Source organism: Mastigoproctus giganteus, chromosome 2 (genome assembly GCF_048544385.1).
Source record: "Mastigoproctus giganteus isolate SK-2022 chromosome 2, ASM4854438v1, whole genome shotgun sequence".
NCBI lineage: Eukaryota > Metazoa > Arthropoda > Arachnida > Uropygi > Thelyphonidae > Mastigoproctus > Mastigoproctus giganteus.
The window spans coordinates 192,208,634-192,220,857 of NC_143576.1; the positions used below are offsets into that span (position 1 = coordinate 192,208,634).

The 12,224-nt window shown below is 37.4% G+C and overlaps 1 protein-coding gene across 1 annotated transcript in view; it reads right to left on the reverse strand.

The window, feature by feature from the left end:
• LOC150089867 (uncharacterized) overlaps positions 1-12,224 on the reverse strand; it is a 180,381-nt gene that overhangs the window by 18,483 nt on the left and 149,674 nt on the right. Inside the window, exon 9 of the mRNA XM_090389681.1 lies at positions 5,350-5,429. Coding sequence (XP_090245807.1) covers positions 5,350-5,429 — 80 coding nt within the window. The remainder of the gene's footprint in view (positions 1-5,349; positions 5,430-12,224) is intronic.

The following is a 12,224-nucleotide window of genomic DNA, read 5'->3' on the forward strand; positions in this document are numbered from 1 at the left end:
TGAAACAACAGCAACTTCAAAATAATTTATACGTTTGGAAAAGTTGAATTAATAATAATAGATGAAGTAAAGGATCTGAAGGTTGTGATACAGGCAGAAAGAAGTGCCTAAGGTGTCCTATAATGGTTATAATTCTACTATAATAAACCAAATATAAGACCACACTTAGAACACTTAGAATATTATGGAGAATGCTTAAAAAGACAAACTCCCTGAAAGCTTCAAAGACAGGCAATGTGCTTGCTGAGAGGATCTGATTGGGGTCTATACGGCTTTGAAAGGGATGACAAAATGAATAAGATAAATTTCAGTTACACTAGAACTAACAAATTCAAATTCTGGGGAAAGAGGTAGAAAATGGAGGATGTTTCCTTTTGTCCAGCAACTTGTCTTGGCTTCAGTGATGATCACAGGAAAGTGGCACATGTGTTTTTATAATGAAAAAAAACAAGTTCATTACTGGAATAAGTTACCTCCATGGTTAATTGAGGCAGACAGCTTAAATGAAATTCAAATGTTAGCTGGATCAGTGCTAATGTGATGAGTGAAACACACAGATAGTTTTATTTGGCTGGCGCAGAAAAAGCCTCATGCTCAGTTGCACTATAGTGGTTAATACTTACATCATTTTATATATATATATATATATATATATATATATATGTATACTGATAAGCCAAAACATTATGACCAGCGAGTCGTTATGCAAATCGAAGCAACAGCAGGTGAACGGGTTGGGATACTATAAAAAACACCTGATACTGAGCTCCGTTAATTAGTGTTCTCGTGTTCTTCAGATGGGAAAGGCAGCGGACTTAAGTGAGTGAAACGGCATGGCTGGTGGGATGCTCATGGTCAGCCGTGATTAGTACCTACCAAAAGTAGTCCGAGGAGGGAAAACCCACAAACCGCTGGGCAAGGTGTTGGACAACCACTGCTCATCGATGCTCGACGTTTGTTTGTTGTTTGTTATTTGGTTTTTAGGAGCATTAGCAACTAAGGCCATATTGCTCCCGGAATATGCGGTGGTTATTCCCTTGACCTTCCCGCTTCCTCTGTATTTGGTGGTGACTAGCTCGAACACCAGTCTAATCAAGAAGCGTGTGCTATGCACTGCTGCTCCTTCCCACCTGGCTACAGAGGTGCGTGCTCGACGTGAGTGAAGGCTCTCCTGGATGGTACGTGGCAACAGAAGGGCAACTGTGGCAACAACTCCCTGATAATTGGACTGCTGGTGGCGGGAGTAATGTGTCACAACACACAGTATGTCGAACCCTGCTGAAAATGGGGGCTGGCTATTGACCTGGCCTCCAAATTCCCGAGACATCAATCCCATCAAGCATCTGTAGTTTGTGTTGGAACAGCAACTCCAATCTGAGGTGTCTCAACCAAGGACCTGTTGGTACCAGATACGACAAGACATTTAGAAATCTTGTAGTGTCCATGCCTCGCCAGGTACAAGTTGTTTTGGCTGCACGTGGAGATCCAATGTCATATTAGGCAAGGTGGTCATGTTTTGGCTCATCAGTGGCCCTATTTTTCAGGGATCATTCTTACCGTCTGTTCACTTGTTAAATTCTTAGGGATAATAATGGACAGAAATCAGAACCTACAAAGAAAAGGTCCAGCAACTGCACTCAAAAGTGCTGTGAGCATTCTGGAGCATGAAACTGGACCACTTTAGATCTCACAATAAAGACAAACAGAAAGTTCAACCTCTATTATTTCAGCTCTATCCTGGGAGTTGGACTCCCAGGAATGCCACTCCCAAATCCAGCCCAAATCCTTCAGGGTCTAGAAGTCTGGGTCCTAAAATCACAAGAGTAGACCTCTTCTCCAAGTACTCGACTTTATGAGATCAGGATCTCAGAGGTCCTCGAATCCTCTGCTCAAACTTACAGAAGTCTCAACTTTCAAGAATCACTTTCCTAACAGCACTGAATTCATCTAATATTGATTTTGACTTATGGTTCAGTGACTCACTGCAATCAATACTGACTCCTTAGTTGGGAGATCTTTATACCATTAATAGAGATAATATAATTCATATTATATTAACTTTAACTCAATACTGTAGTACATTAATTATTATTTAGTTGTAATAGGTTGTATGTATGTGATTTTGTTTCATATTTCCAGTAAGATTTTACATTCTCCTAGTATTCTGTAATGGGAAGCTTTTCCTGTAATTTTTTTTTTTCCCACTAATTGTGTTAGAATGAATGAAACACAGTTTCATTCATTCTAACACGATTGATAAATTGGGTCAATCCTCGCACAACACAGTACTTATATAAAATGGTTTCGCTCTAACATGGTTAAAGAATTGTGGCAAATCTCACATAATGGTTTTTTGAGCTTTTCTGTGTGTGGGGGGGGGAACCCTGTTATGTTGGATGTAATTTTTCAACATTTCCATTCTTTTTTTTGTGAATCTCCACTGCTGACTTGCTAGCGGCTATAAAAAAAAATAAAAAAATAAAAAAATAAAGGGAAATCCCCATGTTACGCTACGTGCTTTTGAACTTGTGCTTGTTTGAGACCATAAAAAATTGACTTCGAAACATGCAGTTGGCGATTTTTAAGGTTTTTGTAAGGTTATTTTGGTTTTTATTTGATTATTTATAAATTTTTCCGGGTATCTATTATTACACTTTGTTCTTAAGAACCATATTGGAATAATTTCTTTGTTGTGAATTAAATTCCAGCCCTTAGGGAAAGCAAAAAAGCACCGCTCAAAAGATATTTTCAATGTGGACTGTATCGGAATCTTAGCTTTATCGCTCAAAGAAGTAAAGCCATCAACATTAAATGCGTGTTGGAAAAATATATGGCCAGAGTCTGTTCATTCAATAAATATGATTGAATTGGCAGAAAACAGAATCAGTGCGATACTAGAACTTGCTAAGTCAGTAAGAGGGGAAGGTTTTGATGATATGATTACTGAAGATATTCAAGAATTACTGGTAGAAAAAAAGAGGCTGGCAGATTTGGTGGAAATGGCATTAGAGGTAAACGAAATCAATTCAAAGGATGATAGAGAAGATGAAAATACTGAAGTCCCAAATTTTATACCAAAAAGCGTACGGGAAGGCATAAACTTAGCTGAGCAATTAGAATCTTATTTTCTGAATGCAGCTCCTTCGACTGAAAAGAGCACAAAGTTCAAAAGAAGCTTCAAAAATGCTTAGCTCCATACCAAGAAATTTACAAAGATCTATCAAGCAAAAGCAAACAAACCCAGATTAATGATTTTTTAAAGAGAGCAGAAGCTGCAGAAAAAAAAGTTCATAAAGTAAAGATATTCTGCAACAAAGAAAAGGTTCTCATTTGATTGTGCTTACCAACAACAAAGAGGAAGAAAATTAAATGAACGTACATTATCTGACATATATGTATCACAGTTTGTAAGACGTTTGTTCAGTTATTACTATTTTTAATGAAAATTAAGTTTCTGATAGTTATAAAAAAAATGCTGTATTTTTGTTAGCCTTTGGAACATAACCCCCTTTTTTTATTGGTTCTTAATCCCATATAACACAGTTTCCCCACTACATGAGATTTTATAGGAACCTAACTACTGTGTTATACGAGGGTTACTTTTATACATGGTGTCTCAAAAATATTGGTACAAACGTTTAGGGGAGGTAAGTAACATCTAAAGGAATTTGAATCGCATAGGAACCCACAACTGGAAACATCACCGTAAGTCAGTAGATGGCGCGGTAGTCGCCGCACAAAGAGCATGCATCGATATATGAACTGTGAGCTGGCAGACATGCACCTAGTGTACGGATTAGCAGAAGGCAATGGACAAGCCGCTCAACGAATTTATGGAGAATGTTTCCCAGACAGACATGTACCGGACCACTGTTTGTTTACACGTGGGCATCAAAATTTGTGCGATTATGGGTCATTTAGAGGTAACAGGAATAGTGCAGGGAGACCACGTTCAACGTGAACTCCCACCATGTAAGAAAATGTGTTGAATGCCATCCAGAATAATTCTACTACCAGCACACGTGCCGTTGCCTCTGCCTTGGGAGTGTCTTGTTGCAGTGTACAGCGTGTCTGGCACTACGATTCCTTACACCCCTTTCATCTCCAAAGGGTTCAGTTACTGCTCCCCCAAGATCATCCTGCACGTGTGGCTTTTGCACAGTGGTTTCTCCAAGAAAGTGTTCAAGACTTGAATTTTCCAGCCTATGTTTTGTTCACGGATGAGGCTTATTTCACTCGGGAAGGCTTATTCAATCAGCACAATGCTCACGTGTAGGCTCACGACAACCCACACGGTGTGCGCCTCCATGCAGCACAACATCGCTTCGCAATAAATATGTGGGCAGGTATGGTCGGTGACTGCTTAGTCGGCCCATACCTGTTACCATCCCGCATGAACTCCGCTAAATATTGGATCTTTCTTGAACAAGTTCTACTAGGGTTACTTGACGATGTTCCAGCAAATGTGAGATGCAACATTTGGTTTCAACATGATGAGGCGCTTGCCCATTATGGAAGGTGTGTTTGTTACCATTTGAACAGGCGTTTTGGGCGTCGATGGATTGGCCATGGTGGACCCGTTGCCTGGCCCCCCCCCCATGCTCACCTGATTTATCAAGCCTTGATTTCTTTCTGTGGGGGGGGCCTCAAATCTATCATGTATGAATCGCCTGTGGAGATGGAGATGGATCTCGTGGCGAGACTCGTCTGCGCTGCTGCTACTGTCAAAGAAACTCCAGGTATGTTTGACCGTGTCCGCCAATCCATGCTGCATCGGTGTCACGCATGCATCGCGTCTCATGGTGGAACTTCGAGCATCTGTTGTAACATCATGAAATGCATCCATTTCGTACTCCATTGTTAATATTATGTCAAATAAATGTTTGCCACTAATTACTGTCTTGTGTCATTTCTGCTTCTTGTGCCTCTGCTACTACTTTCCCGTGATGTTTCCGGTTATGGGTTCCCTATGCGATTAACATTCCTTTAGATGTTACCTAACTCCCCTAAACGTTTGTACCAATATTTTTGAGACACCCTCTATATATTCATAAAACTCATATATAAGCTTCTAATGTGAATAGAATGTCACAAAACATTCAACTCAATCATACTTTTTTTTTTTTATATTAATACAGGACATAAAAAATATACTATGAAGTAAAAACTGCTTATGTGAAAACTATATTTTTTATAATTCATACAGATATCTCATCACATTCAGCATACAAAGGGTACTCTCACAACCTTACTGGTCATGTCAACTTTAATATCTTATTCATTTAAATTCTGAACATTCTTCAAATTATGAAATATATGGTCTAAACTACAAAAATTACTGATCGTTACCTTTGGGTTTCCACTCATAATTTTACGCTTTAATCGACTTGGACATTTGTCAAGAATTGCTAAAAAGTCAGATGTTAATTCTAAAGGGAAAAAAAATTAAAAGGAAAATTAAAGCAAATATCAGTTTTTACACTTGGAAAAGCTACTTTTATAATAAAAGTAACCACTTGTGTTCATTGAAATTATTTCTTACAAAGCTGCTAAAGGAGATGCAATTTCAGTGATTAAATAAATTTATATATTTAAAACTACTAAAATAATTTATGCACTGTTAAAATTATGGAAGTTAAAAAAACAAGTATAGGTAAGTATAAAGGACAACATTCCACTTAATTTGTTAAAGCCATAAAAGAAAACCACTCTAAAACAAAAATACTGAAAACAAGAAACATATTAATCTTAAAACATGATTAAGACAAAGAACATGTTTGCATTTTGTTAATCAGCTTGATATGATAGTGATAGAGAGATCTTGAGGACTGTGGCCAGATGCATCAATGTGCAACACATCACTCAACAGCATTTTATTGCAGTCATCTCCACTGATAAGATAACTGCAGGCAAGAAAAACTGTGATCCAACGTACTTGATTATTTCATGAATAAGTACATTGGCATCTTTTTAATTGCCAATTAGAACAGAAATGTAGGTGGTAGATGACTTTCATCAACCGGTGAAATACCACCACTTTGCTTATTGGAGGCTTGAAGTGGTGAAACCCATGTTTAGTCTCTATAGCAAAGTTTCCGGCACCCCCCTCCCCCCATACTTCTCCTTCAACGCATGCACGGTACTAAGTACTATAGGTTTTGATACCTTTCGTGTTTGGAGTTTTCATGAAAAAAAAAAAAAATTAGAAATAAAAATTTTATTAAATTAATCCCATTTTCCCAACCTAACTGGATGTAGCAGTTCTTTTAAGGTAACTTAAGCCAGGGAAAGTAATAAATAAGAAAAAGAGAAAGTTTTGCCGCTAGAAATAATTCTAACACTGATTTCACACGATTAACCATTGTGTGACATAGGCTGATGTTTGTTGTTGACTTTCACTAATCATGCTGATACCTAGGCAATGTATGACACTACTTTTGATAGCAAGAGTATCAAAACCAGTGTCACACAGTAGTCTTGTGGAACCTAAAAGGTCTGCAAGAAGGTGGACTTTATAGTCATTATGACATGTGCCTATTAAATAATGAGACTTCACGCATAGCCACTAAACATACCAAGCACCATCTGTGAAACAAAGGTACAGCAAGAAAGATTATTACTATATTTAATACCACTCTTATAACCACGTGAAATTAATAATACAGTTTATTAAGCTATTCACCTAAACTACTACACATTAAGGTGACATTTCAGGTACCTTACCGATACCCATCATCAGACCATGCTGTTGGAGGATCCCGAACAGCATGGTCTGATCAGTATTGGTAAGGTACCTTAAACGTTACCTTAATATATAGTAGTTCATGTGGTATAAGAGTGGTATTAAATATAGTAATATTCTTAGTGGAAAACAACCACATAACATCCTTCCTTAACTATATTAAAGGTACAGCAATTGACCATGAACCTTTCCTAGTTGTTTGCCAAGTTACATTACAAAATGCTCATTCACTTAGTGAGGCAGGTTTTCATTACTTTTTGTTTCTGCAGTTTGCCAGAAAAAGGACAGACAAAAGAATCAAACGAATCAACCTCAAAATGCCAACTGAAAGTTATGAATTGCTACGGAAAGTTTATGGGAAGATACTATGAAAAGAGCTCACATGTTTGAATGATATAACAGATTTTTTAGAAGGAAGACAGAATGTGGAAGAGGATGAACAACTAGACCGTCTGGTATCCATGAAAACTGATGAAAATGTAGACCAGGTAAGAACACTGATTAGAAGTGATCACTGTTCAAGCATTAGGATGGTTAACATTAATTTTAACAGTGCCCAATATGGACAAAGAAACAGTCAGACAAATTTTAACTAAAAATTTAGGCATGAAAAAGGTGTGCCAAGATGGTGCCAAAAATTTCGAATGAAGATCAAAGAATGAAAAGACTACAAGTTTGTGAAGATGTTTTGACAAAAACTGAAGAAACAGAAAATTTGCAACAAAAGTTGGCTGTTCCAGTACAACCCAGAAACTAGAAGACAGTCAACGGAAGACGAAATAATCCCCCAAACCAAAAAAAGAATGTCAAAATCAAAAATGAAAACCATGTTTCTTGTTTTTTTTTGATATTAAAGGAATTATTATAGCTGTATAAGACCCACCAAATCAGAATGTCAATCAAACATACTATTGAAGTTCTGATAAGGCCGTGTGAAAAAATTAAAAAAAAAAAAAAGAAACCTGAATTGTGGAAGGATGATTGGATGCTCCATCAAGACAATGCTCCAGCACACAACACACTCTCTCTGTTCACCAGTTTCTAGGCAAAAAGCAGTTCCTTTTGCAAGCAGGGTGCATTGCGTGAACATGCACCCTACTCGCCAGACCTAGCCCCTTCTGACTTCTTTCCCTCCCTTAACTGAAAAGTGTACTTAAGGGAACCCATTTTCAGTCTACTGATAACATTCAGAAAAGTACAACTGAAGTGTTAAAAGAGATTACAACAGAAGACAACTTCCAGAAATTGTTTCTGTACTTCGAAGAAACCTACGGAACAGTGTGTGAGCACTGTTCCATATTTCAAGCCTAAGGCAATTATTTTGACGGAGATAACTTGTAAGGTATTAAATATTTTATTATACAGTGGATTCCGGTTATTTGGGCCACCAGTTAATCGGGGCAAATCTTAAAAAACAAAAACCAATCGAGAAAATAGGCAGGGTTTACTTCGCTTAATTGGGACAGCATGCCGTTTAATCGGGGCAGGAGACCGCAGCACTGGAGATTACCCTACGATTGTCTCCGACAGTACCACGTGGTTCGGTCGAAATTCTGGAGGTCACAACCATAAAACAATAAAAACAATTAGCAGTCACCTGTTTATTGGGCTTTTCTGTTAGTGAAAGTTATCATAAACGGACAGTAAACTCGATCTTATTGAATTTGCGATAATAATGACAGCTGGAATTTTGTGGGTTATTATGGTAAAATGTGTTTACACTTCCATGAAATCTTCAATCAAATAAAAAAATTAATTTTCAGATCTTCTCTTCATTCCTATTTTTAAAGCTTTTTAACTCGTTACTCCGTTCTCACTTGCACGTATCGTGTTACTTGCAGTTTGTGTGCGCGCGGTGTTCTTTGTTATTGATTGCTTATCTTTTTACTGTTTTGAATTTTAACCCCCACCCACAAATGTCAGTGAACAGAAATGACAACTAGTTGGCATGTACATATTACAGTACGTATTAATTATTCCGATTATCACGTATATTCTCCCGATTTTCACGTATTTTTTAATTGGTAAGGTAATAAAGGGTAAATTTGTGCTTAATATATCTTTGCTTTATAATATATCTTATAGCCTGTGGATAATATTCCTCCTATTTTCGCTAATTAGAATCGCTGTTTAATAGAATTAAAATTAAATTCACAAACGTGATCGCAATGACTGGCGCTTACTGCACATCGTATAGTGAACAGTACTTTACTATGTTGAGTTCGTCGTAACGTGATTTGATTGTTCAGTGAACCAATTGTAAAAAAAAAAAAGGGGGGGGGGGATACATTGTATTTTTGACTATTTACGTGAAACTTCAGATAATTGGGGCAGCCACTTAATCGGGCCAAAATGCACTAGTCCCGATGTGTCCCAAATAACCGGAATGGACTGTATTATTGCAACAGTCTCGTTATTTAATAGCCACAAGCTCACCTGTACACTTAATTCTGAAAGGAAAGTTGACTTTTTCTCTATCATTTCTGAATAGCCAAGGTAAGTGATTATGTATCAAGCAGAATGTGTAAAAACTGGCGAATTTCTGAAGGCAGATTGGAAATATTTCATTTGTTGATCACAATGTTTAATTACTGAGAACAATAAAGCACATGCAATTTTAATTAGTTTGTCCCATGCCAGCTAATGTGAAGTCAGAATTGTGGGGATGGGGGGTTCATCAAGCAGCATTTATAAATTAAAAAGAACATACACTTTGTTGTCAAGCAATACTGTTGCTCTGAATTGGGTATGTGTGAAGCGGGGCATTTCACTGAGTGGCTTTCAGAACATTTTTGAAATTCTTACCTAAATGATATCCTTTAATATTAGGTAAATATAACAATAAAAAAGGCTAAATACTGTATCATAATAAATGCCTAAGATGCAGAGTTTACTGATATTAAGAAAAGTAGCAGTAAAAGACAGGCTTTCACTTCTTTTTGAGGATCAGTAGTTAAAATAGGAGAGCAATATGATGACTAGCACTTTGCCAAGAATCGATACTTTTGCTGATACAGTTTAACACCAAACAAATAACAAAGAAAATGAAATTCTGTATTAAGGGTCCTGGATGCTGAATTTACCACAGGAGCTGGCTCCTGATGTATTATACACACTGCCACTACTGATATTACTAATGATTTTCCCATTTTTCATTTCTTATGTATTAAGAAAATGAAATTCTGTATTAAGGGTCCTGGATGCTGAATTTACCACAGGAGCTGGCTCCTGATGTATTATACACACTGCCACTACTGATATTACTAATGATTTTCCCATTTTTCATTTCTTATGTTCTTTGACTTATCTTAATGAAATTGCTACATCCAATTAGCTTAAGAAAATAGAAATAAGTTTTTTTTTTTTTTTTTTTTTTTCCCCCTCTATAATTTGCAATTAAAAGAAGATGATGCACTCACAGCAGTTTGCCACATCTTCATTGCATTATCGATGGAACCGTAGACTATTTCGGGGGAAAAGTTGCAAATTATGAACTCAAGTAATCCAGTTAGGCGCGCGCACGCACACACACCTCACTGACTGATCGGCATATAACCTGGACACCAAAAGAGCCCATTATTACTCTGTTAGCCATTTCTTTGGGGGGGGGGGGGGGGTGATTATAAAATTACATGATAATGGATTGTAATCATAACAGATTTATAATAAAATTATATCACAATTAGTATTATTTTTTTATTGTTTTTTGTTTTTTAATAGGGTTCAGGGAAGTATGCAAGTTGCAGTACACTGAGACACCAGTGCACCTGCCTCAGTGTAATGCAGATGCATTGGCAAGGAACCATAAGCTAGAAATTGTCAGCAAATCTGAGTGGGTATTTTTAGCATTTGATAAAAGGTATCAGTACTCCATGCTCTGGCTGGCAAAAAGGAGTTATAGCTGAGAGGGGTGTTCAACTCTACCTGTACCAAGGCGGAGTTGAACTGCCATTCCAGCAGTTGCCCTATATAAGACACTATACACGTTTACATGTCTATAACCCTTGTAAAATAAAAGTAATTAAATATCAATAACACTTGGTGATTTATGCATGGAAGATGAGTTGCAATCTAAGTCTATAATGAAAATTTTAAAATAATGATTTTTTTCCAAAATTAACAGTGACTTAAGGGTTTTAAACAAAATAAACCATTTATGCAGCAAATAAATTAGTCCTTAGAGCAGGGGTTCTTAACCTGGTGCTCGCGAGCACCACTTTGCTCTCTAAAAAATAAATTTTACTTGTGACTCCTAAAGTCGGTGCTCACGAGCACCTTCACTTAAGCTAAAAAATGTATATATAAATCTTTGTATTTAAAAAAGGTGCTTTCTATTTCTCAACTTTCTGAGATAATCTTCAAAAATCCATGCCACTCTTGGCTAGAAAATCCTTTCTTTTGTTAGTTATTGGAGAAAAGTTATATATTTCGCAATGTTTTAATCTCAAAAATGGTCAAGGTCTGACAATTTGAGATTAAACTCCAATTTGACTACTGTACAAATTTGAGCAGAATGGTATTAAGGGTAAATTGCTACAATGGATTAAAGGATGGTTCAGCGGGTGAAGACAGAGGGTGGTAATCAATGGGTGCTGCTCTTCGTGTACTAATGTTATTAGTGGAGTCCCACAGGGTTCGGTGTTGGGTCCACTGTTGTTTTGTATATTTATCAATGATATTGATGAAGGTATATCAGGCTTAGTGTCGAAGTTTGCAGATGATACAAAGGTTGGCAGGGTTGTTAATGACAGTAATGGCAGTGTGCTACTGCAACAGGATCTAGAAAATTTGGGCATATGGGCTGAGAAGTAGCAACTGAAGTTTAACCTTGACAAATGCAAAGTATTGCATATGGGTAGAAGTAACCCCAGAGAAACGTACCAACTGTGTGGTACTACACTTAAGGTGGTAGAAAATGAAAGACCTGGGAGTAATTGAGCAGTCAGATATGAAGTTTTCTGAGCAATGCAGACAGGCTGCCAGGGCAGGTCATGGGGTTTTGTCAATGATATATAGGAATTTTGCTATCAGAGAAAAGGTGATTGTCCCTCTGTATAAGGCAATGGTCAGGCCACGCCTTGAGTACTGTGTACAGGTCTGGAGGCCTCATTTTAGGAAGGATGTAGATTTGCTTGAGCGTGTACAGAGAAGGGCAACAAGATTGGTGAAGGGAATGAAGGGATTCTCTTACCAAGAGAGGCTTAAGTTCTGCAAATTGCAGTGGCTGGAGACTAGGCACCTGCAAGGTGATCTGATTGAGGTGTATAAGGCCTTGAATGGGTTGAGCACGCTGAATTCTGAAGGGATTCTTCTACTTGTTCAGATTAAGAACCTAAAAGGGCATAAATTCAAATTGACGAAAGACAGATGCAGAATAGATGTGCGGAAATTTGCCTTGAGCCAGCGGATGGTTAATTGCTGGAACAAACTTCCATCTGTCGTTGTGGAAGTTGATAGGTTAAATAAATTTGAGGAACTGAAC